This window comes from Cetorhinus maximus, chromosome 12 (genome assembly GCF_964194155.1).
Source record: "Cetorhinus maximus chromosome 12, sCetMax3.hap1.1, whole genome shotgun sequence".
In the NCBI taxonomy this organism is placed as follows: Eukaryota; Metazoa; Chordata; class Chondrichthyes; order Lamniformes; family Cetorhinidae; genus Cetorhinus; species Cetorhinus maximus.
The window spans coordinates 25,784,750-25,811,701 of NC_135890.1; the positions used below are offsets into that span (position 1 = coordinate 25,784,750).

Consider the following 26,952-nt stretch of genomic DNA (forward strand, 5'->3'; position numbering starts at 1 on the left):
AATATTGAAATGCAGCAATTGCGATGTTAAGACAGTGACAACTACATTTCCCTGTTACAGAGTGGCAAAAGGCATGAGTTCCAATGGCTAACTTCTCAAGGAGGTCTTCCTCTTTTCTCTCAGCTCTGACTCAATTTTAATCTTGTGGCACCAAGTTAGAGGGCATCCAAAGACAGGGCCCCTTAGTCCAGCAGTGTGCTCCTCCCATCAGAATCACCTCTAATTTTGACTTACAACTGCACCATTAGTTCGAGAATGCAAGATGGTGCTTCTGCACTATTACTCGGAGACCAGCTTCAATGCTCCCTCTCTCACTGTCCGTGTCCCAGAAATTTACCTGGAACCTCATGATGTGAAGATAGAGCTCCCTCCTGTTATTCTCCAGCCTTCCCCAGTAATACTGGATCCCATTGTTGTTGTGGTCAACATTTCCACCCTCCCCTCAAGCCCATCACTGTTGACGTACGCATGCCCATGTGGACCTCACCCCTCCTCATCCAGAGGTTGTGTGCACCATCACCTACAGAGGAACACCCTCCCCCACGAAAGTTTCACATACCGCCCCCCACCTCTTTTATTATGTTTTCCCCAAATACAGGCTGCAGTTGCCTCCCATAACCATTACCATCCCATCTGCAGACCAGTACAGAGCTAGACAAGCCAATGGACAGTGACTGTGAAAACGCCCTGCACACTAAGCTGTGCATTATCCCAAATCAGCACACAGTCCTTGCTCCTCCCTGGAGCGGGAGTACAACGTGCTTGCCATGTATAGCCCAGTAGCATAGCCTGCTGCATTCCATGACTGTCTCTACTCTCTCACTCTTGACTGTGAGGTCCACAGAGCCCGAGGACTGTCTCATTCCCTGACTCCTGTGAACCCAAGGAGTGTTTCTACTCTGTGACTCTGACCCTACTGGCCCCAGACCAAGGACTTTGACTTTCAATGAGTTCCCCATTGCCCTCATGACTGAACACTACACTGTCTCCCTTTCCACCGCCCCCCACCCAACTTCATGAGTCTCAGTGTGACCCATCCCTCTTGTGCTACATGAACACCACCCATCCCACCCCCCAACTTTCCTATTCCGAAGCCTACATGCATCCCCTCCCCTTCATACATTTGATATCCCACCTACCCCCTTGCTTGTCAGCATTTCAGTTTCCCTTATCGAGTTCCAGCTCTCCCCACCCCTCGGTCTCCCCTCTGTCTTCCATCGTTCCTCCTCCCCCACAACCCTTTGCAATGCCTTCCTGCCCGTTTGCCCCCGTGTGTCCGTTATCCTTCCCCACAGTAACCCCCGTCAAATTGTTGGTCTCTGAATGTTCAGGGCTGCTTGAGTGAGAGGTAGTGTCTTCAGAACAATGGAGGCACACCAACCCAACACCCCAGCAGTGTGGTGTTCCACTGGCATTGCAACGAGACTGACACAGCGCTGTAGCAGGCAGGCTATGAATGTTGCACTCACCTCAAAGTCATGAGCAAAGTGAGATCCAACCACTGCACGGCACTCCTTTTCAAATGTGATTCAAATCGATGTGATTTGCCGCTGGAGTGACGCAAGATTGGGAGGGGCCACGTAGTTCTAGTGAGCAGCATATTTAATGGGCATTCATGAGATGGTAATGAATGCGATTGGCGTTCACGCTACTAGTCAGCGGGATAGCCGACCTGCCATTAACCTGCCATTGGGAGAATTGCAAGCTGTTCTCATCGTGGCAGGATTCCACTTTTGTGGCTCCCGCTAGATTCTCCACTCCCACCCACCACAAAACCCACCTTCAGCATGATGGAAAAATTCTGCCCTACATGTTTACTGCTGACATCCACAATGCTGGCTACCCTATCCTAATTTATTTCAATTGACATTGTGCACTTCTTATTACTTATTCACGCTGTTTAAATATAATTTCCCATTCATCTTCAGCAGCATTGCGTGTGTTAATTATACATGAACTTACTGCTTCATCCTTGGCTTTAAGTGGACAATCAGACGAAAACTCATTTCTGTCCTCTTGACATTCTGTCTCCTGAATTTGAAAATGCACCCAGTATCTCTCTCCTATTACCACCTGAAAAAGCAAATCAGAGACATCAGCTGCTCTTATCTCCTATGAAGTCAAAAATAAGCAATTGGATTTGTGCACCAGCCATGAGGTCTCTCACACTGCCAACTGGGATTGCAAAAACACTATGGCGCCCAACACTCACCAGTGTGAAATAGCGCGCGATGACATCGGGCGAGTGTCCCGATATCATCGCGCACTCGCGTGATATTTCAGTCGGCTGGTGCACACAAGAGTCAGCAGCGCACTCGCCGACAATTAAGAGGGCGATTAAGCCCATTAGTTAATTAATTAAATTGCAATTTTCACTGCCCATCCAACCTTACGGTTGGCGGGTGGACGAATAGAGCAGACAGCCTTTGCGTTTTTGTGAAACCTCATCCACGGGCGGGATGAGGTTTCCAACAATGACTGAAAAACAATTTTAAAAATTTAAACCCATTTTTCACATGTCCCTGTTCATGTGACAGAGTCACATGTGGGGACGTGTTTTCCTTATTTTTCGGATCTTTAGGTTTCATTTTAAAATTCTTCAGCTCCTTCAGGGAGCTTTCAGTAAGCGCACCCCCACGCATGCGCAGGCTTGAGCGCTCGCGCTCCTCCCGCCCCCCCCAACCAGGCAGCGCTGAGGCACCCAGCGTGGGTTTCACTCTGGCTGTCCGTTAATTGTCCAGCCAGTGTGAAATCGCAATCGGAGCCCTATCACGGGCAGTGGATTATTTCGCGGCCGCTCCCGGGCACGCCCACTGCGCCCGTCCGAAGAGGGGGAAATCCTCCCCTATAGTACTCTGCAAGTGATTTTCATTGGAATCAGTGTGTCGAAAACACCAGCTATAGGCAGTAACAAAAATTTAGCCTTTAGTGTCAGCCTATGGTCTGAACATGAGTAACCTCGAGACTCAACTATTCTAATGCTCGGCTGGATGGTACACATAAAACAGTGTAAAATTCTGATGCCTGTATCCTTACCTGCATCACAGACTGATCACCTATTACCCTGTGCTCACTGATATACATTGGCTCCCGGTTTCTCCAATGCCTCCAATTTATAATTCTCATCCTTATTTTCACATGTGCTTGTGGCCTCATCTCTCCCTATCTTTCTAACAACCTCAAACTCCAATATTCCCCAAGAACTCTGCATACCACCAACTCCAGTCTCCTGTGCATCCCCCGCTCCCTCTGTTATACTGTTGGCAGCTGTGCCATCAACCTTCTCGGCCCTGGCCTTTAGAATTCCCTTCTTAAGCCTCTCTGCCCCTTCACCACACTCACCTCATTTAAGACCCTTCTTAAATGTCAATTTTTGTCTGTTTATGTTTCTGTGAAGTACCCTGGGGTATTTTTCTATGGCTAAAGGCTCTATATAAATGCAAGTTCTTCTTGTTCACACACAAAGCATTTTCTAGCAGGAGTCACCGCATAATAGCAAAACCTCGAATGATTTACCCCTTCATAGGCACTCCAAACAAGACCAGCTCATATGAACTATTAATTGAATCTGGACCAGTAAGGCTTACTTACACACTGCTTCTCCCAACTGAACTATCAAGGATAAGTTAATTCTCTGTCAGTTTCTCTGTCTTTCTCTCTCTGTCTCCATCCCTCAACATCACTTAGGAAAGTCTCCAATCAGTTCAGCTGCTGCATTAAACATTTGCTACTTTCCACTCTGAAAAGATCTAGATTTACATATGTAAAACTGCTGTCAGTAAATTGAGGATTAAACACTCGAAAATTTAAGTATGGCATACTCCACTAGAAACAAAGGTTGGTACGGAAATCCAGTTTACAGTAAAATCCCGATGAGTCGAGTCCCAGGGGATCCGCCCACAAATTCATGTTAAGTGGAGCTTCGTGATATATGAGGAGGCCCTATTTCCACATAACCCGATAGGCCTAAAAACAGGGCCTATGTCAAAAACAACAGATTCAAATGCCAAATGAAAACGCAGTAAACGTGAAAAAGTCTTTATTCAATTTTTTTCAAACCTTACAATGTCCTGAGCTTGCTAGGCTGGAGCTAGGTATTGAAAAATATCCAGAGTTAGTTTTGGAAAAACTCTGTAAACTTTTCTTGCTTAGCATCCTGTCTTCAGACATGCGCGATACAGTTCAGTCAATGCAGTCAAACAGGTTTTATTTTCATGCCTCATTGTAAAACCCCAGAGCTTCTCTATGGCCTTTGCAGCATTGACTAGGCAGGTGGATTCTTCAGGGTCGCTGGCCTCCTTGGGCTCCTCAGTTGAAGAACGTACTGCATCTACAATGGCATCATCCGTCAGCTCTGTCATGCAGCATATGGCATTGTCCACTTCTGTGTAAGTTTCCATGGTTGTCTCTGCTGGAATTTCCATGCCGGCCTCCTGCAGCCAAGCAAAAAATGCCCTGTCATTGGGTAGGTTGGCCTCACCCTGCTTCTCCTCATACTCGACGCTTTGTGTAGTAGTAACTGGTTTGAACTCAGTGTGGTGGAAGCAGTTGGCAGTTGTGGCTTCTGCCATCACCTTCCATGCGTTCATCATGAACATGATCTCTAGAACAAAAACAGAATTACCTGGAAAAACTCAGCAGGTCTGGCAGCATCGGCGGAGAAGAAAAGAGTTGACGTTTCGAGTCCTCATGGCCCTTCGGCAGAACTGAGTAAAGTTAGGAGAGGGGTGAAATATAAGCTGGTTTAAGGTTGGGGGGTGGGGTGGGGGGAGAGAAGTTGGAGGGGGGGTGGTTGTAGGGACAAGCAAGCAGTGATAGGAGCAGATAATCAAAAGATGTCACAGATAAAAGGAACAAAGGGATGTTAAAGGTGGTGATATTATCTAAGAAAATGTGCTAATTAAGAATGGATGGCAGGACACTCAAAGTACAGCTCTAGTGGGGGTGGGGTGGAAAGACTGACAGGGTATTACAGTTATAGATTTAAAAATAATGGAAATAGGTGGGAAAAGAAAAATCTATATAAATTATTGGAAAAAACAAAAGGGAGGGGGAAGAAACAGGAAGGGGGTGGGGATGAGGGAGGGAGTTTAAGATCTAAAGTTGTTGACTGGTCTAGAACAGCTGGATTGTGCTCCTGCTTATCGGTGTTTATGACAACCTGAGAGATCAAGCTGCCATTGTTTGTGGGTTTTCAGGTTCCTGATCACCCCCGCCGGGTCCATTGGCTGGAGCTTGGCCATGGTGTTGGGAGGCAAGAACATCAGCTTGACGCTCTTTGGGCCAGCGATGTCGGGGTGTGTGGGACAGATTTCTAGCAATAATGACAACTTCCTTTTCTTTCGTTGATGCTTTTTATCTACTTTCCTGATCCATGCCTCAAAAATTCTGGAGGTCAGCCAGGCAGTTTTGTTAGTCTCGTACTGCATGGGTAGTGTCTTGACATTCGACAAGTACTGTGGCTTCTTGGATTCACTCATCACAAGAAGTGGCAGCTTTTTGGTGCCAACCATGTTGGTACAGACAAAAGCAGTGACGTGTTCCTTGCTCCACTTTCCACCATTACATGTTTCACCTTTAAACATCAAAGAGCGATCTAGCAAAAGACGGTAAAACAGTTTGGTTTCATCTGCATTAAAAATGTCTCGTGTTGCATACTTGTTCACGTGGGTGAGGCCATTTTGGAGCCAATCATCTGTCATTGCTGCCGTAACCACTGCACCCTCACCACTTACCGCACGGAAGATGATGCCGTGCTTTGTCTTGAATCGGTCCAGCCGAGGTGAACTCCATGTGGCCCAGTTGCTTTGCCAGGGCAACTTCCCTTTCCTGAGGAATTGGACCGGAGATGGGAGTGTTCTCTGATAGGGCTGCTTTGAACCACGTTAGCTGAGCTTCTTCAACACTGGGATAGGCAGCCGTTCTCATCCTCTTCCTTGGTGCAGAGAATGCTTATTTATTGAACTCTTCTACATGTTCACCTTGTGTTTTATAATGGTGGACAAACTCGATGGTGGAATCTCCCACTCCTTTGCGATGTCCGCTTTCCACATTGCGTCAGTTTTCCACTTGTTGTAACAACTTCACCTTCTCTCTGATCGACAACACTTTTAACTTTCACACAGGTTTAGCCAATCTCTCAGGTTTTGCATGTTCTTTCACAGGGAGACCTTGATGTCAAATGATGGTTATCCTAGCACACCATGATTTTGTGCTCTTGTGTGGTCTAGCTCCATTCTGATTGGTTGGCGCGGTCATGTGACAAGCTTAGGCAAGTTTAGCTAATCCAAAGTCACCAGAGCGGAATTTCAGCTTATCACAGGTATCGTTCTATCGGTTTTGCCATAGCAAATGGTTGACAACTTCAGTGCAACGGGAATTTTGTGTCGTCTGAATTTGATTCATTGTGATTTCACTTGTATTTCTGAAAAATTATTAAATTCTATCCCCAATTAAATGGCTAAATTCTTCCCCTCAGTGGACAGAGAACTGTTAATAATAGGTTTCAGTTCCCCTTATTACTGCTTCAGCCAAAATTACTGATTGACTTCAAATAACATTAAAAAAAAACTCAGTCAATACCACCCAGGTTACTTGCCTGGCCTGGAGACTTGAGGCACTAATGGTTCCTGATTTTAACTTGTTCAAGTGAGTAAGTGACTAAGACACCTACCCAAAAGCAACGAGGGTCTTTTTTTCCCCACACAAGCATGTAGCATCTTGATGACGTCATCAAGACCCAACTGCAATTTTCACTCGACGGCTTGAGTAGGAAATCAAAGTAAGTTTGCCAGCCCATCAACCTCCTGTGGCCAGAATAGGCCCAAAAAGATATGGTCTTTTTTCTGTCTTTCGTAAGGACACATAAGGAAAGTTTAGGCCTTTCCTTCTGCAGTCCCCACCAAAGCACCCCCTCTTCCTCAATCATGGGACCACAGCCACACATCCCATCACTTACCCGATCTCAGTGGATGGCATCCAGGCCCCACAATTTTTCATTCGTTCCCACTGACTCCCTGGACGGATTGTGTGAGAAGTCGACCAAGGGTTTAAAATATCCTGGATCTTATTTCTGGAGCAACTGGTGAGTTTCCAGCTCAAACAGCTATTCACCCATTCAAACTGGCCCAGAGTGAAAATTGGGCCTAGAAGCTTGATTAATTAAAAACTGGTCATCAAGCAAATCACCAACCAGAAAGTTTCCCCATACTTCTGCTCCTATTTCATATGTATACTAATTCTCATCCAGACTATGGACAAAAGTAATCTCACATTTGATATAATTTTCAGATTCCTTCCCAAGAAAATCACTGGAATGGCTCCACAATTTATTCGATATTACATCCAAATACTGATTCATTCAGGTGGACAGGGCTAGTATAGCAAAAAGATTGAAACATCTGAAATGCATTGTGTTAACTGGTGAAATAATGCACTCTACAAAGCAAATTAATCACAAAACTAAATACATACTTTATGAGTTAAAAAAGAAAATTCTGTCACACATTGTTCCGATACTGAGAGTTCAGGTAGGTATCTGCCAATGTGACTATCATACCTGTTACCTAGATGGACATGGAAGCAGTGCAGGTTAACTCACCTTCTGTTTTCCCTAGGGAAATGTTAAGTCTGCATTCAGTATTTGTCCTGAACGATTATCCAAGATGTAGAAAATTATAAGCATAAATCTGGATCCTACAATTGCATGGCACTGTCTTCCGTAGGTCAAGGAAGCATTCGACCATTATATATCTGCATTTATTTATTGTCTCATAGGGCTGGATTTAAAGGGGTGCTGGATCCCCGCTCAACCGATTAAAAAATAGTCAGGGATGAGCCCACCCCTCACTCGGATAGGCCCACAGGGATCTAAAGCTCTGAGGGCCATTAATTGCTTTAAGGCAGAACTTCTCCCAACCATCTGGACAGGATGTCCCGCCTCAAAGAGCTGACAGCCAGTCAAATGACCAACAGCTCTCTGGTCCCAGCAGCGCCACAGGGAGCACTGGTCACTGCTGGGATGACAACATTCCCCAACACTGAGGAGCCTGAGCCAGAGTTGGAGCTGGAGTGGGTAGGAGGGGTGGGGGGGGAATCTGTCAAGGCCAAGTTATCAGACTAGAAAGCAGGGGTGAGGGGGCCAGGGCAGACAGGTCAGCGGGGGAGGGGAGGATGTGATGACCTGCGAGGAGGGTGGGGGGTAAGGTTCTGATAAGGTTCTTCTCCTTGCCCACCACCAGCCCAAGCAGTGCAAGTTGCTGGGCTGGACACTTGGCGTGTGATGGATTAAATCCCAGTGATGGATTGAGGTCCTTGTGGCCATTACTGGCCATTTAAGGGCCTCAATTAGCCCACAGGTGGGCAGGCTTTCCAACGGCTCCTCCGTTGCTGGTAAAATCGCGGCAGGGTCAGGGGCAGGCGGGCACAGTGCCCATGACATTTTATGGGTTCCCCTGTCTACAAACACACCGCCGAATGTTGTAAAATCCAGCCACACAGTCTTACAACACAGAAGGAGGCCTTTTGGTCCCCGGGGCCTGAGCTGACCCTTAAAAGAGCTATTCAGTTAGTCCCACTCCCCTCCCTTTCCCAATAACATTGCACATTTTTCCTTTTCAAGTATATATTCTAAAGATATTGGCATGTTGGTTATTTCATTCCGTTCATTCATTACCTCCTTTACCGCGTATATAATCTTGTTAAGAGTGAACGTCCTCTTCTTTTTATTTTCGTCATTGAAGGCTTTCACAGCTAATTCCACAGATGCTTTCACCAAAGGGTTGTCAAGGGTTACAGATACCGGGCAACCTTCACAAGTAACAGCAACAGTCTCCACTGGAGAAACAAGTGATGCAATTAATTATCAACATGAAAGGCAAGTTGCATGGATAGTTCAAAATTAAAGAGATCGCCAAACAAAGCCTCACTGAATGATATAATTGACATCAAATTTATACTGATACCTGGGGCCAGATCTTCCTGTGAGCTTGCGAAAACCCAACTGGTACACTTTTGCCCCTCCCAAAATGCAAACCTGACCCTGTGTGACTTTGCCCGGGATTTCAGTCTCTTCACACGGGTCAGGTTCACAGTGAATTATTCAAGCCACGATGGAGAGCTTAAGGAGGGTGGGTGCGGATGTGGGCTGGTTGGAAGGCCCACTCTGGTTCTCCAACACAGCAGCCTAGCTCCCAACATTGTTTAACCTCACCCATCACCCCCTCAACCCCATCCACCCTCCCCTCACTCCTACACCCACCCCTGCCACCCCATGCCATCCTTTCCACCTCCACCTCTAACCACCCCTCATGCCACTCAATTCCCCCCCAAGTATCCTCCATAGTCACTCACCCAGCATCCACCATGTACAGTCCTCAGGAGCTAGGCAACAGCAATGGAATTATTTTAATATCACTGGAAAAAAAATAAACTTCTAACAATCTAATAAAACCCTGAATTCAAACCCACTATCATTCATACTGGAAAGATAAAAAAACCTACCTCAGTATCAAAAAATTGTAATCCTTTAAGTGCCTATTAGGTTTGTAAACAAACAAGAAACCACATCAAATGCATGTTCTGTTATTTCAGCTTTTTAAAGGGTCAGCCATTCTTGGGTCAATAGACCACCTGCTGAGCTGAAGCCATTATCAGATTTTGAAACCAGCTAAGGACCAGTCACTGAAGGTAAGCATGCAGGTGCAGCAGGCAGCAAAGAAGGCAAATGGTATTTTGGCTTTCATAGCGAGAGGATTTGGGTACAGTAGCAGGGATGTCTTGCTACAATTATACAGGGCCTTGGTGCGACCACACTTGGAATATTGTGTGCAGTTTTGGTCTCCTTATCTGAGGAAGGATGTTCTTGCTATAGAGGGACCATAGCGAAGGTTTACCAGACTGATTCCTGGGATGGCGGGACTGACATATGAGGAGAGATTGAGTCGTTTAGGATTATATTCGCTGGAGTTCAGAAGAATATGGGGGGATCTCATAGAAACCTATAAAATTCTAACAGGACTAGACAGGGTAGATGCAGGAAGGATGTTCCCGATCGTGGGGGAGCCCAGAACCAGGGGTCCCCGTCTGAGGATATGGGGTAGACCATTTAGGACTGAGATGAGGAGAAATTTCTTCGCCCAGAGAGTGGTGAGCCTGTGGAATTCGCTACCACAGAAAGTAGTTGAAGCCAAAACATTGTATGTTTTCAAGATGGAGTTAGATATAGCTCTTGGGGCGAAATGGACGAAAGGATATGGGGAGAAAGTGGGAGCAGGCTATTGAGTTGGATGATCAGCCATGATCATAATGAATGGTGAAGCAGACTCGAAGGGCCAAATGGCCTACTCCTGCTCCTAGTTTCTATGTTTCTATGTACTTATAAGGCTACAGCTGTCATAACAAAAGCATTGGGCTACAATGCCTGAAACTGACAGAACAGAATGATGTCCCATTTCTATTTCAAAGCAGATGCCTGTCAATCAATGGAAAAGAGCAGATGCAGAGATTGTTTTCAACTTAACCCAACCATGCATTTTAATGGATACAGCTGCCATTACTGATCACAAAAGGTTCTAGCTCCATTTCCTGAAACTGACAGAATTGAATAGTGTCCCATTTCTATTTCAAAGCAAAATACCTATCAATCAATGGAACGGAACAAGTACAGAAATTTTTTTCAACTTTCAAAAGCTTTTTAGCAGCCAGAGCTGTCAGTTGATTTAAATCACAGCTTAAAACACCATGAGGCTGAAGGGACAGTTTTTTTCTGCATTTTTTAATGCATTATGGCACTTTCTTCAAAGGAAAAAGTACTGTAATCCATTACACAATTTGGTCAATCTAATAGAGACATCTGAAGGTGTCAAAACATTTTATACTTAACTTTCAGCATATTCCCAACTCCTCAGCAATCCCCAGTGGCCACGAGCTCTCCAAGGAGCTGTGATTTTTAGGACTTCCAAAACCCACACCAGCATACAAAAATTGTGTGTGGGAAGAAATGTAACTTTCTTGTGGTCCTCAAAATGGGGACCTTGACCATGGAAGCAGTGTGTATGTGTGTTTTGCACCCAAGGCCTTCCCGACCCACGAAAGTGGTGTGAGATTGGGAAAGCAGAGGAAAATTATTTTTCCAGCAAATAAAACTAAGTTCAATGTTTCATGAGCTATGAAAATCCAGCCCCTGGGCTTGATTTTAGAACGAGCGCAGGATTTGAAGCATTTACACTGCCACCAACATCATGTCAGATTATGCAAATTCAATAATGCAACAACTTAAAGTGCTCCCATTGGCATCTCTACTTTCACTGTTCCATGAACTGATGCAGATCCTGCCTTATATTCATTTCACTATGAAATGGAGTGAATTCTTCCCTCCGTGATTCACTTTATAAACACACAGGGCCCTGTCCTTTGCAGACAGAAGGAGTATGTCCATGCATTGCATCTTTTTCAACTAAACAAAAGCCATTCTCTGGTTCATTTCCCAACCATGCATCAACCCATCAGAGTCGACCTGCCTGGTTTGAATTTGAAAAGCTTGGCAGTTAAATGTCCCCTGGTGCATTCTCCAGAGCAACACCTCTACCAATCAGAGTCCACTTGCCAACCAATCAGCACTCTCTTCTCATGCAGTATCAATTGTTGTTCCCTTTACTAGTGGCATTTTTGTGAAGTGTCCTGATGAGTGCAAGTTGAAAAGCTTTGACAGCATGTCTCTTTTTTCAGCAATACTCAAGTTCTGTATTGCCAAGTGACTATTTATATAAATAATAGTTACCTTGGGACTTGCCTTCCAGCCATGAGAACAAGAAAAGACTAATAAACTTTAGAGCTTATCTTCTTAGGTTTTTCCAACAGGGCAAGGAAAATCAGTCATTAAATAAAAATTCTGAGTTAACTGGGATGGCCTTGAGTCAACAATTAGAATTGATGTTTGTACCCGAACCATGATTTTGAGGTACTATGATACTGACGTCAGACATTGTGGCTGGAATCAGTCAGCCCGGATCACGCAAAATGACCAAATTCTGGTCCTTGGAAGTTCAGCAGTGTAAAAAAGAACCTCCCTGGGTAATGACAATTTCAGCAAAAAGCAACAAACTATAAGAAGGAAGTAAGGGAGTGAAAAATATCTTCAATAATTAGGCAAATAACTGGAGGTGAGAAGGGAAGACTAACAAATAAATCAGAAATTTATACCTTAAACAAGCCTGTCAGTCCAGGTGTTAAACTCTGTCATTGTAATGACAGTATATGGTAATACCTATGACTGCTCACCTGACTCATTACATTAAATAAATTGGGGAATAAAGCATTAAGGGAATGAATCTGAAACTGTTTTATTGATGTTATGTCATTTTAATGACTGAATTATCAAGGTTTTCCATATCATCTATCTGGAATTTAACTTTTCACGTAACACCATTCAGTGATCAGTAATTGACGTTCAGATAAAACATATCTGTGCCAAATGCATCTTTTTTGGATGTACCTTATTGTGAATCTTATTGAACTCAGCGTTTATAAGCATATAAGTTCCAGGGATTTCCTGTGCAGCAGTAGGTAATAAAGGATTGCAGGCTTTAAAGAGGCTTGGATTTTTATCCACAAACTCAAAACATGCCTTTGTAGAATCATAGATATTGTAGCACAGTAAAGTACCATTTGGGCCATTACACCTGTCATTTTATATTCATCCTTCCCAAAAAACAATATAGTTTCTGCCTGAAAGGTTATGTGTGATAACATGGGAAATAGGGGTAGGAATAGGCCATTCGGCCCTTCAAGCCTGCTCCACCAAGGAAGAAGGGTAGTTGGCAGAATTGCATTGCATGAACTGATTTCTTTTAACATCCCTCTTTTTCTCCAATGATAATCCTGAGTTTATGCCCCATTGTTGTTGATTTGCCAACTAAAAATAACAATCCTTTGTTATTTCCTCTCTGAAAATCTTTTATAATTCTATAAATTTCTACTAAATCCCCTTTAACCTTCTCGGTTGAAATGCCTCCATTTTCTAATCTATCTTCATAATTATAACATCTCAATCCTGTAATCATTTCATGTAATCTTCACTGTACCCTTTCTAAAGCTATATTTGCCTTCCTATAATGGGGTGTTCAAAGCTGCACATAATACTCTAATTTGTAGCCAAGCCAATGTCATGTATAAATTCAATCGCTTCTTGTTTTTGTATTCAATGCCTCCATAAACCAAACCATTTGTCTCTCTTAATATCGCCACTTCTACCTTCACTCCCACCTTTAAAGATCAACATAGTCAAATTTCTGTGGGGGTGGGGGTTCTCCCAATGTACTGCTGTGACTTTGACAGAAGAGCAGCAGAAAGTCCTGAGAAACAGCATGCATTAAACATTTGCCATTTGTCTAGGGTTTCTATCAATACTTCCTCTTAGTCATGCAGCAACCTGAAAATCCCCAGGCAGGCCTCGCACAAATTGGTCCCTTTAATTTATGATGTATGCAAAGACACGCAAAGAAATTTAAAGGCAAATCACCCTAACTCTGCAAGAAAAAAATTAGAAAGTACATTGGTTTCCACCAATCTTCTGCCAAAGTTACAGCGTGGAATTAGGAGAACCGCCATGGAAATCAGGTGCCTATGTATCTGCGCTCCTACCAATTTGGGTACTCTAAACTTCTTTTTCTAAGATGTTCTGGGGTAAATTTTTGTGTTTACCACCTGAGTGGTAATCTGGCAGAGTGAATCATCTGTCTGTTGTCAAATCCACTCAATTTTCATTTTACTGATTTCAGTGAAACTCCCCAGCTTTCTCCAGTACACAGCAATGATGCCACAGTGAATGATATTATCAAGGTAGTGGCATTTCCAAAGCATTATATAAAATGTTACTCACCAACTCTTTTCACAGGCTTTATTAGATTACATGAAGGTGTCTCAGGTACTTTAATTTGGAACCCAAATTCAAAGACGACTTCTGCTTCGCACATACCCACAGACTGGAAAACATGAATCATTTAATTTAAACCTTGATCAGTCTCTATTGTATTGCTGTTCATTGTACTGTGCCAAATCACTTACCCTATTTCTCTTCTATAATCCCGAGTTTTCTTGGAAACCGAACCCAGGCTGAAAAGAAGGCTGTCTCTTGTTGATTAAAACATCAAGGGTTTTTTTTCAGAAATTGTGGTGTTTCAAAGTGTTTTTAAAAAAATCAAATGCATTAATGATATTGAAATAAATGAAAGCAGTTGTTAGGGTGAACAGGGTAAAGAGAACTTGATGTTAGTGGAACAGTAATATGGCCTGAAACTTCATTCGAGCTGGAACAAAAGAAGATGGTTGAGAAGAATTACTGTTGTATTCGTGAGTTCTGCTGTGAAACTGTGACCATTGCAACAATTCTTTTGGGCAGGGCATGGGATAAATGTTTAGATAATTATTGACCATTACATTTTTCATACACTTAATTGAATGTGCCATCTGTTAAGAGTTTGTCTTAAGACCCTTGCTAGTGACCAAATGGTTGGAAAGATACTATTTTTTGGCAATTGATTTTGGTCTTCTTCTGCCTCTAATTGCTGCTGCTTTCTTTCTTCTTCCTAGGGGAAGACCCATTTGCAGGATGAAATTGTGTTGCTGTATATTTTTTATGGGAAAATTGATGATTTAAATGGCTCAACCAAACAAAGCATATGTGACTTCAATGATCCAACTGTACAGTGTGACAGCTCCTATTGTTGTATAAAGTATTCGTTGGATCAAAGTTCAAGGCGATGATTACCTCAATAATTACTGACAGAACTGTGGCCCTTTTGCAGAAATGGGTGCAGGAATATGCATAGTTGTGTGACAAGCTCCTTGGGTAATCAATTTCTACTTGAAAACTTCTGCCCACAAATGTGGGTGGCAGCATAAGGATAGGTTATAAGCAATGGCCTCAGGTGCCTATGCATCTAATACACTACCTCTCATCCTCTCCACACATGTACAAAAGGAGGGGCCACAGGGATTCCCATAGCAACATATAGAAAACACACAAGAAAATATCCCTGGAAAGATTGGCACAGATACCAGATAAAGCTTATGTTTAAGAATCTCTCAGTAAATTTCTGTCTTGCAAAATAGCAAATGTTTACAGCCACAGCCCTCGCTTAACACTAGTTACAGAATAAAAACAAAAAGCTAAAAGCTACTGCGGATGCTGGAAATCCAAAACAAAAACAGAATTACCTGGAAAAACTCAGCAGGTCTGGCAGCATCGGTGGAGAAGAAATCTCTAAAAGTTACAGAATGATCATTTAATTTCCTTATTCACTGTTTAAATTAGATGATATGTTATAAACTCAAGAAGTTATTGATCGTTTTTTAAAAATTAGTTTTGGGCTTTTCCTGAAGGAACAATTAGTATAAAAATGCTTACAGCATCACCGTCAGATTTGAATGGACAAGCTCGCAGCTCCACTTGTTCTTGGCAAAAGGTTTCTTTGATGTCAAATATCACAGTGTATGCCTTCACCCCTGGAGAAGTTATCTGTTAAGACGCACATAACACAAAAAAATGTTTTCTTCCTTTATCATTCACCTGGATCTATGCAATGGAAATGAAATGAACATACCACATCACATAACACGAATGCTTTCATATTTTTCATTATTACTGACAGATGAAGGGTTATTTCAGGGGCCTTGCCCTATCATTGACATCATCACATGCACGCATTTAATTGCCTACTGTCCACAATGTTCTATTTTTATGGGAGACAATCATCTAAGCAATATAAAATACAATAAAAAGTGCAAGGAAATTCTTTGTCAGTGTGTTATTCTTTCCCTCATGAAAAATCTGTTACTGGTACATTGAATGATTGAAAGAGAGGGTGAAAAATTGAATGCTCATTTTTCACAATTTTTTTTCATTTGTTTTACTCTTTCCTTGGAGAATAATTGTGGAAGGATTCGCAGGATGTTTAACAGGCTGTGACGTGAAAAACTTTTTCCATGACCGTAGCCACCATTATCCCAGCCATTAGCATGGTTAGTTCCATGTAACAGAAGAGTTTTATGGGTTCTCAGAAGCCATGTTATGAGGGTGAAACACCTGCGCTTACTGGACACATGAGTACCCCGCTGAATGTCAACCCAGAATTCAGAGCCTGAGCCCTGTGTCTCCACTCATGGGATTGTCTGGAGCTGGGTTCGAACTCTACACCTTCTGACTCTGAGGCTTCCTCCACAATTTGTAATAAATCTTATATCAAAACTATAGAAATTGACGGCAAATAGGAGGCCTTTTAGCCTTTTGTGCCAATGCTGGATCTTCGCTAGAATGCAAAACTAAGCCCACTGCACCAAACTCTTTCTAAAGCCCCATAGCTTTCTCTGCTTCAAATATTTATCCAAGTTCTGTTTATAATAAGCAATCTCTCTACCTCCTTTTGGCAAAGCATTGCATGCTCCTACAATACTTAACACAACTAAATTTCTCCCCAGTCGGAGGAAATAGCTTTCCTCTATTCAATATAAAAACCCTTCATAATTTTAATAAACTTAATTAAATCTTCTCTTACCCTTCCTTACTCCACTTGGAGGTGTCAGCTGTGGCTCAGTTCATAGCACCCTCGCCTTTGAATCAGAGGGTTGTGGGTTCATGTCCCACTCCCGGAAACCAAGAACTGTGATTGTACTCAAAAAGAGTTGCAATCTGTGACTGTTGATAACTCAAAAGAGTTTCCTTACTCCACTGGAAATGGTTCCAGGATCTCGTCTCTCCTCATAACAATAGTTTTCATACCTGGTTTCATCCCAGTCAATTTATTGTTACATGGTCTCTATGGCTCTCACATTCTTTCCTAATGGGCACCATAAGCTGCACACACCACTGTATTCTAGTCATAGCCTAGTCAATATATTTTATAAATTTATCGTGACTTATTTATACTTAAATTCTAAATCTCTATTTATAAAATCTCCAAAAGATTGGCGTCCTTAATGGCTTATTTGATCTGCATTTGTATTTTTAGGGAATTACCTACTTAAAAATATTTCCCTCTTCGTCCTTCTTGGCCTCTCTGCAGCTTTTAAAACCGTTGACCAATCATCCTCCTCCAACACCTCTTCACTGTCTTCCAGTAGCGTGGGACTGCGCTCACCTCATTCCATCCTTATCTACCCAATCACAGAATCGTTTGCAATGCTTCTCTTTCTGCTCCTGCACTGTTACCTCTGGAGTCCCCCCAAGGATCTATCTTTGGCCCCCTCCCATTTCTCATCTACATGCTGCCTTTCCGCAACATCATTCAAAGGCACAATGTTAGTTTTTACATGTACACTGATGACACTCAGCTCTACCTCACCCCCACCTTTCTCAACTCCTTCACTATTGCTAAGATATCAGATTGTTTTTCCAACATCTGGTAATGGATGAGCAGAAATTACCTCCAATTAAATATTGGGAAGGCTGAGGCCATCGTTTTCAACCCCTACTTCAAATTCCATTCCCTAGGTGCCCACTCCATCCATCTCCCTGGAAACAGTGAGATTAAGCCAGTCAGTTCGCAACCTTGGTGTCACATTTGAACCTGAGATGAGCTCCCGACCTCATACTTGTGCTATTACTAGGACCGCCTATTTCCACCTCCATAACATCACCTGACTTTGCCTCTGTCTCAGCTCATCTGCTGCTGATCACTTCATTTATGCCTTTGTTACCTTGAGACTTAACTATTTCAATGCACTCCTGATTGGTCTCCCACATTCTACCCTCTGTAAACTTGAGGCCATCCAAAACTCTGCTGCCTGTGTCTTAACTCACAGCTAGTCCCGTTTCCCTATCACTCTGTGCTTGCTGACCTATGTTGTCTCTTGGTCAAGCAATGCCTTGAACCTAAAATTCTCACCCTTATTTTCTAATTGCTGCATGGCCTCATCAGCCCCTTTCTCTTGTAGGATCGAAATCCTCTCCAACTGGGAAATTGATGGAACATAATTTCAAACCCACGGACATGTTTTGACCTCATGATTGGAACTATAAATTTCAAAAAGATAAGCTGCAGTCAGCATTACAGGGCTGGGAAGCAAGGGGTTAATTTGGACATTTAGTGAAAACACAGTGACTCATCAAAAGGATTTGGACATTGACTAACGCGATCAAGAAAGCCTGATTACCCAATAGAAAGGACATGTCATCAATACAATACAGTCAAGGAATTATTCAACCACCACAGACAATAGTACTGGAATAGGGTCATTCAAATCCTCATTAACTCTGGAGCCAGGAGGTGTTACTGTGCCGTTACTGTGCCACCTCAAACAGTTGGGGAATTGCTCATACAATGAGAACTAATAATATTCGTCTGGATATATCTTCCATGGAAAACCCTGTATTGTTTCAACCAGCAGGAGCTGATGACATTTGTCTAGACTTTGTGTGGAATCAACGAAATGGACATTGGAACAACAGGAAATATGTTTTGACATGTCTGAGTTAAATTATTATAAAAGAAGAGCAGATCTGAGCACCTGGGCTGCAGTTGGAAGAAGGGTGGAGTTTAGTCACCTTGGCTCAGGCCTACAGTCAACACTGGACAGACCAGCCATGTTGGGGATTGTAAGTTTCAGCCAAATTGTCGTGATATTGGTCTGAGGGTTTTGTGAAGGTTTGGGGCGAAAACTTGGTGTATTTTTTGCCAGTACCTCGTAACTTGTTTCAGCCATATCATGGTGATATTGGTCTGAGGGTTTTTCTCTAAAGGTTTCAGGACAGGACGTGGTGATTTGCCTTTGTTTTTGTAAGTTTTAACCGAACCGTGGTTACTTTGTGTCGGGTACTGGGAATAGGTTGTTTTAAATTTTGGGTTTTGTATTGTGGGGTTGTGGGTGATTCAATTAAGCAATTGTGAATTATCAGAAGAAACTTGTCTCACTGATCATTCTGTTCAAGCCATACACTTCTGAATCTGGTGTCATGAACTTGAGTGTGGGGAGGGTCTCTGAGGGAAAAGGGGAACCCCTACACTCTGTAATCTCCTTCAGCCCCACAACCCTCCCAGAAATCCATGCTCCTCTAATTCTGGCCTCTTGTGCATCCCAAATTTATTTGCTCCACCGTTGATGGCCATGGTTTCCGTTGTCGAGGCGCCAAGCACTGGAATACCCTCCCCACACCTCTCCGCTTCTCTACCTCACTTTCCTTATTGATTATTGATATGTATTAGATATACTTAAAAGCATGAAGTACAACCTCAACAACGTATATTTATATATCACCTTTAATGCATTGAACATCCCAAGGTGCTTTACAGAACATTATAGAACAAAGTATGATGCTGAGCCACAGAAGGTGGTATTGGCGTGAATCTTCTGATGAGAGACAATCACCATCAGATTGTTGGTCCACTTCTACTTTTCTGCGCCACGAAGGAGCTCCACATTTCTGACTGGGTCTTCCGAAGCCCAGTTTCTTCAGAAATGTGGAGCTGACTTCCATCAAGCTGCTTCCTCATAGTAATATATCATCAGGAGGAAGATAAGCCATGTCTTCGTATTCTGTTCAGTGTCCACTAACACACAGAGAAGCTTTGGGACATTTAAACAGCTTTTCAGTGTGTTAGTGAATTAGTGAATAGGTGAGTGAATGGGTGAATGTGTAGGTGTGTAAGTGGGTGGGGTGGGTGAGGAAAGTGGGTAGATGGTTAGGGTGACAGTTGGGCAGGGTGGCAGCTGGGCAGGGTGGTAGGTGAGTATGGTGGCAGCTGGGTAGGGTGGCAGCTGGGCAGGGTGGTAGGTGGGCAGGGTGGTAGGTGAGTATGGTGGCAGCTGGGTAGGGCAGCAGCTGGGAAGGGTAGTAGGTGGGCAGGGTGGCAGGTGGGTCGGGGAGTAGCTGGGTCAAGTCAGGAGGGAGTCTGGGGAGTCGGGTGGTGTCTAGCCAGGTCGGTTCGGGGATCAGGGGTGGGAGTCAGGTGGTGGGGGTTAGTCAGGTTTGGTCGGGGGAGTTGTGTGGTGGAAGCTAGTAAGGTCAGGTCAGAGGGGTTGGGGGGGAGTCAGGGGGTGGCAGTTGTATAGGTACCCAGGAATTAGACTAGGATATTTTGACTAATATTTCCTGGGTAACTATTGTCGATTGTTGTAAAAACCCATCTGGTTCACTAATGGCCGTCAGGGGAGGAAATCTTGCAGTTGTTACCTGGTCTGGCTTGATGTGACTCACGATCCACAGCAATGTGGTTGACTCTTAAATGCCCCTAAAATGGCCTAGCAAGCCACTCAGTTGCATCAAACCGCTAAAAATTCCAAAAAAAGGAATGAAACCGGATGCACCATGTGGCATCCACCCAGGCGCTGAAAACAACAACGGCAAACTCAGCCCTGTCGACCCTGCAAAGTCCTCCTTACTAACACCTGGGGGCTAGTGCCAAAATTGGGAGAGCTGTCTCACAGACAAGAAAAGCAACAGAGTGACATAGTCATCCTCATGGAATCATACCTTACACATAATGTCCCAGACACCACCATCACCATCAGGACAGGACCCACCAGCAGGACAGGCCCAGCAGAGATTGCGGCATAGTGGTATATGGTCAAAAGCCATGAAGTCTCATGGGACCAGGTCAAACATTGGCAAGGAAACCTGTTGATTATCACGTACCACCCCCACCCCACCATCAGCTGATGAATCAGTGTTCCTCCACGTTGAACACCACTTGGAGGAACCACTGAGGGTGGCAAGGGCGCAGAAGTACTCTGCGTGGGGAACTTCAATGTCCATCACCAAGAGTGGCTCAGTAGCACCACTACAGTCTGAACTGGCTGCAGAGCTGCTAGACTGAGTCTGTGGCAGGTGGCGAGGGAACCAACAAGAGGGAAAAACATACTTGACCTCATCCTCACCAACCTGCCAGCTGCAGACGCATCTGTCCATGACAGTATCAGTAGAAGTGTCCACCGCATAATCCTTGTGGAGACATAGACCCGTCTTCACATTGAGGATACCCTCCATCGTGCTGTGTGGTAAGACCACTGTGTTAAATGGGATACATTTCGAATAGATCTAGCAACTCAAGACTGGGTAACCATGAGGCGCTGTGGACCATCAGCAACAGCAAAATTGTAAACAACCAAAATCTGTAACCTCATAGCCTGGCATATCCTCCACTCTACCATTACCACCAAGCCAGGGGACCAATCCTGGTTCAACAAAGAGTGCAGGAGGGCATGCCAGGAGCAGCACCAGGCATACCTAAAAATGAGCTATCAACCTGGTGAAGCTACAACACAGGACTACTTGCATGCCAAACAGCATAAGCAGCAAGCGATAGACAGAGCTAAGCAATTCCACAACCAACGGATCAGATCTAAGCTCTGCAGTCCTGCCACATCCAGTCGTGAATGACAGTGGATTATTAAACAACTCACTGGAGAGCCGGCTCCACAAATAACCACATCCTCACTGATGGGGAAGGCTAGCATATCAGTGCAAATGATAATGCTGAAGCATTTGCAACAACCTTCAGCCATGAGTGCTGAGTGGACGATCCATCTCCGCCTCCCCCGGAGGTCCCCAGCATCACAGATGCCACTCTTCAGCCAATTTGATTCACTCCACGTGATATCAAGAAACGACTGAAGGCACTGGATAGTGCAAAGGCTATGGGCCCTAACAATATTCCGACAATAGTACTGAAGACTTGTGTTCCAAAACTTGCCGTGTCCCTAGCCAAGCTGTTCCAGTACAGCTGCAACACAGGTATCGACCCAGCAATTTGGAAAATTGCCCCGGTATGTTCTGTACACACAAAGCAGGACAAATCCAATGTGGCCAATTACCGCCCCATCTCGATCATCAGTGAAGTCTTTACAATAATCTGCTCACTGACACTCAGTCTGGGTTCTGCCAGGGCCGCTCAGCTCCTGGCCTTATTACAGCCTTGGTTCAAACATGGATAAAAGAGTTGAACTCCAGAGGTGAGGTGAGAGTGACACCCTTGACATCAAGGCGGCATTTGGCTGAGTGCGGCAAAAAGAGGTCCTAGCAAAACTCTCCGCTGATTGGAGTCACACCTAGCACAAAGGAAGGTGGTTGTGGTTGTTGAAGGTCAATCACCTCAGTTCCAGGATATCACTGCAGGAGTTCCTCAGGGTAGTGTCCTCGGCCCAACCATCTTCAGCTTCTTCATCAATGACCTTCCCTCCATCATAAGTTCAGAAGTTGTGATGTTTGCTGTGCAATCATCAACGTTCAGCACCATTCGTGACTCCTCAGATACTGAAGCAGTCTATGTCCATGTCCAAATGCATCAAAACCTGGACAATGTTTGTATTCCTCTTGTGGAAAAATCTAGAACTAGGGGTCACTGTTTAAAAATAAGGGATCACCCATTTAAAACAGAGATAAGATGAAATTTTTTCACTCAGAGGGTCGTGAGTCTTTGGAACTCTCTTCCTGAAAAGGTGGTGGAAGCAGAGTCTTTGAATATTTTTAAGACAAAGGTGGATAGATTCTTGGTCAACAAGGGGGTGATAGGTTATTGTGGGTAGGTGAGATGCAGATTTCAAGTTACTATCATGATCTTATTAAATGGCAGAGCTGGCTCGAGGGGCTGAATGGCCTACTCCTGTTCCTTGTTCGTATGTTTGTATCCAGGCTTGGGCTGACAATTGGCAAGTAAGACTCACGCCACACAAGTGCCAGGCAATGACCATCTCCAACAAGAGAGAATCTAACTATCGCCCTTTGACATTCAGTGGCATTGCCACCGCTGAATTGCCCACTATCAACATCCTGAGGGTTACCATTGACCAGAAACTGAACTGGACCAGCCATATAAATACTGTGGCTACAAGAGCATGTCAGAGGCTAGGAATCCTGTGACGAGTAACTCACCTCCTGACTCCCCAAAGCCTGTCCACCATCTACAAGGCACAAGTCAGGAGCATGATGGAATACTCTCCACTTGCCTGGATAAGTGCAGCTCCAACAACAATCAAGAAACTTAACACCATCCAGGACAAAGCAGCCCGCTTGATTGGCACCACATCCACAAACATTCACTCCCTCCACCATAGATGCACAGTGGTAGCAAATGTGTACCACCTACAAGTTGCACTGCAGAAATTCACCAAAGCTCCTTAGATAGCACTTTCCACGACCACTATCATCTAGAAGGGCAAGGGCAGCAGACACATGGGAACATCACCACCTGGAAGTTCCCCTCCAAGTCACACAACATTCTGACTTGGAAGTGTATCACCATTCTTTCACTGTTACTTGGTCAAAATCCTGGAACTCCCTCCCTAACAGCACTGTGGTTGTGCCTACATCACATGGACTGCAGCTAACACCACCTTCTCAAGGGCAGTTAGGGATGGATAATAAATGCTGGCCTAGCCAGTGATGCCCACATCCCATAAATGAATATTTTTAAAAAACCAAACCTGAAGCAGTAATAGATACAACGGCCTACAAAAATAATCTTAATTTTATACCCTACAGACAAATTTCTACGATGCAAATAAATTTCATTCCAAAACATATCTAATAATGCTGCCATTCAGTAAAACCAGTTGCATAGATAATAACAAGAATCTAAGTTGCAACATTATTTGTTGTACAATGATGTTTTATATTCTGTGCCCTTGTTTAGTCTTCAGGCTTCAACTTGCCCAAGTAAAAAATATCATAACCATGCAACACTGAGAGAAAAACATTTTTCCATTAGATTGAAACATTTTCATAAACTTTTGATTTATACTGTATCTTGGTTTCATTTTATTTTAATCTGTTGTTCTTTTTACCCCATATTTTACTTCCTCTTCTTTAGATTTCTTCCTCACTTTGCATCATTGCTCAGCTGAGAGGGATGGGGACATGGGTAGGCAGTCACATTTCCCAGCTCTTGCCATTATCATTTCACAGCGAGGCTCCAAGAGATGACTGTATAATTTCCCTAGGTCTTTAGTGCAGCCTTGCAAATGAGTGAAGTTTGGAACTGCGTGTGTACCTGGAAGTTTGGTGAGTAGGGGAGTTAGATGACGAGAGGAAAAAGGTGTTCCTTTTCTCTTTCTTTTTATAACTTTTTCACCCTGTAGGATTTGGTTCTTACTCTACCACAAGGAAAGAAGCTAGCTGCTCAATGAGTATCTGCTATGTGTTTAAGGTCTATTCCATTCTTAAGGTTTAAAATAGTACAGGAAGTGGTGGTAAATTTTGTAAAATATATAAAACAGGAAAATAAATAATTGAATAATATAATTAAATAGTTATTTAAAACACATTAAGGATGGCAGAACAGGTGATGCATCATGGCTGTGCCATGTGGGAGCTTCTGGATGCAAGTGTGATCCAGGGCAAACGCGTCTGCAGTAAGTTTTTGCGGCTGGAGGAGCTTCAGCTCAGGGTCATTGAGCTGGAGGCCAAGCTGCAGACACTGTGACACATCAGGGAGGGGGAAAGCTACCTGGATGCTTTACGCCAGGAAGCAGTTATGCCCCTGAGGATAGGGTCCTCTGATTTAGTCAGTGATCAGGGACAGGAGGGTGTGACTGCAAGTGAGGCAGGTAAGGGGACCCAGAGGCCATGAGAGCAGGAGCCTCAACCTTTGTAATTATCCAATAGGCTTGAGGTTCTCTCAGCTTGTTTGGACGAGAGTGAGGGCTGCAGGGTGGATGAGCTGACTGACCAAGGCACTGTGGTATAGGATGCCATTCAAGTGGGGGGATCAAAAAAGGAATGTAGGGGTAGTAGAGGACAGTATAGTAATGGGGAGTGACACTGTTCTTTGCAGCAAGGAGCAAGGGTCCAGATGGCTGTGTTGCCAGCCTGGTGCCAGGGTTCAGGACATCTGCTCAGAGTTGGAGAGGAACTTGCAGTGGGAGGGGCAGGATCCAGTCATCGTGGTCCACGTAGTTACCAACAACATAGGTAGAACTAGGAAAGAAGTTCTGCTTGAGGAGCTAGGCACTAAATTAAAAAGTAGAACTTCAAAGGTAATAGTCTCTGGATTATTAGCTGAGCCACATGCAAATTGGCATAGGGTACATAAAATTAGAGAGATGAATGTGTGGCTCAAAGACTGGTTTGGGAGAAGTGGGTTCTGGTTCATGGGACACTGGCACCAATACTGGGGAAAGTGGCAGCTGTACCGTGGGGACAGTCTACACCTGAACTGTGCTGTGACTGATGCTCTAGCGAGCCACATAATTAGGGAAGTAGAGAGGGCTTTAAACTAAATAATGGCAGCCAGGGGTCAAATTTGGGAAGATGTAGTAAACCAAAGAGTAGAGACGAGGCAGGAGAGACAGGTATTAATATAGGGAATGATAAACAGACTGTGACAGGAAGGGAAAAGAGCACAACTCTAAGAGTAAATCAGCAGATAATGCTGGAGGTTACAAAAATAATAAAAGGACAAAACTAAAGGCTCTGTATCTGAATACACATAGTATTCAAAACAAAAGAGATGAACTGATAGCATCAATAGAACTAAATAAGTACGATCTGATAGCCATTGCAGAGACATGGCTGCAGGGTGACATAGATTGGGGCCTGAATATTGAAGGGTACATGACATTTAGGAAGGACAGGAAGCTAGAAGTTGGAGGGGTGGCTCTCTTAATTAAGGATGGTATTAACACGATAGAGAAGGATGACCTAAATTCAGGAAACCAGGATGTAGAAGTTGTTTGGGTAGAGATGAGAAATGAAAAAGGCAAGAGTCACTTGGGGGAGTGGTGTGCAGGCCCCCTAATTGTAACTATATGCAGGACAGGGTATAAAAGAGGAAATGATGGGAGCTGTCAAAAAGGTACAGTGATTATCATGGGGGATTTTAATGCACATATAGGCCAGAATTTTCTGGTTGGCGAGTGGGGGCAGGGCCCACTCGCCGATGCGTAAAATGATGCACGGTGACATTGGGCGTGCATCCTGATGTTACGGCGCATCATTCAGATCTTCAGTTCGATAGGTGTGCACCAGAGTTGGCTGCGTGCCCGCCAAACTGTCAAAGGCCTATTGAGGCCATATAAATATCAATTAAAGGAATTAACGGAGCTGCCTGTCCAACCTTAATGTTGGCGGACAGGCGAAGACGCCAGGCGACCTTTGCATTTTTCATGAAACCTCATCCACGGAAGGGATGAGGTTTCATGAAGTGTTTATAAGTTGAATGAAAGTTTTTATTAAAGTCCATTGACATGTCCCAGCTCATGTGACACTGTCACATGAGGGGACGTGTCTTAAAAATTTTTTTTCTTTCTTTATCAAAATTTTTGGAAATCAAACTAATCTCCCTGAGGCAGCTTTGTGCCTCAGGGAGATTTCTGCGCTCTTTCACACGCATGCGCAAAAGAGCACAGGCCCCGATTCTCCCTCCTCCCCCCACCTGCACGGGACTACTCAGCGTTTCCGGGTGCATGTCACACTGGGCGGGCCTTAATTGGCCCACCCACGTAAAATAGCAGCGCCCAGCTGATCCTGGGCAGCGATCTGCTGCACGCCAGCCTGCACCCGCTCCCAGGCAACCCCCCCCCCCCCCCCCCCCCACCACCCCACCGATGGGGAGAAAATTCTACCCATAGACTGGAAAAATTGGTTGGGCAAAGGTAGCTTAGATAAGGAATTCATAGAATGTTTTGGGATAGTTTCTTAGAACAGCACCTTCTGGTGCCAATCAGAGAGCAGCCAATACTAGACCTGGTATTGTGGAATGAGTTAGGATTAATTAATGGCCTCATAGTGAAGACACCCCTCGGTAGCAGTGATCATAATATGATGGAATTTTACATTCAGTTTGAGGGAGAATGGGTGTCAAACTAGCATTTTAAACTTAAATGAGGGCAATTATGAGGGCATGAAAGCAGAGCTAGCTAAAGTGAACTGGCAAATTAGGTTAAGGGATAGGTCCATATAGATGTAGTGGCAGACATTTATGCAGATATTTCAGAATACACATAATAGATACATTCCAGCAA

At 44.0% G+C, this 26,952-nt stretch overlaps 1 protein-coding gene across 1 annotated transcript in view; it reads right to left on the reverse strand.

Moving 5' to 3' along the window:
• LOC144687318 (kininogen-1-like) overlaps window positions 1-26,952 on the reverse strand; it is a 52,635-nt gene that overhangs the window by 16,794 nt on the left and 8,889 nt on the right. Inside the window, exons 2-5 of the mRNA XM_078553260.1 lie at window positions 15,407-15,517; window positions 13,880-13,982; window positions 8,675-8,835; window positions 1,963-2,073 (exon numbers count right to left, since the gene is read on the reverse strand). Of these exons, the coding sequence (XP_078409386.1) occupies window positions 1,963-2,073; window positions 8,675-8,835; window positions 13,880-13,982; window positions 15,407-15,517 (486 nt within the window). The remainder of the gene's footprint in view (window positions 1-1,962; window positions 2,074-8,674; window positions 8,836-13,879; window positions 13,983-15,406; window positions 15,518-26,952) is intronic.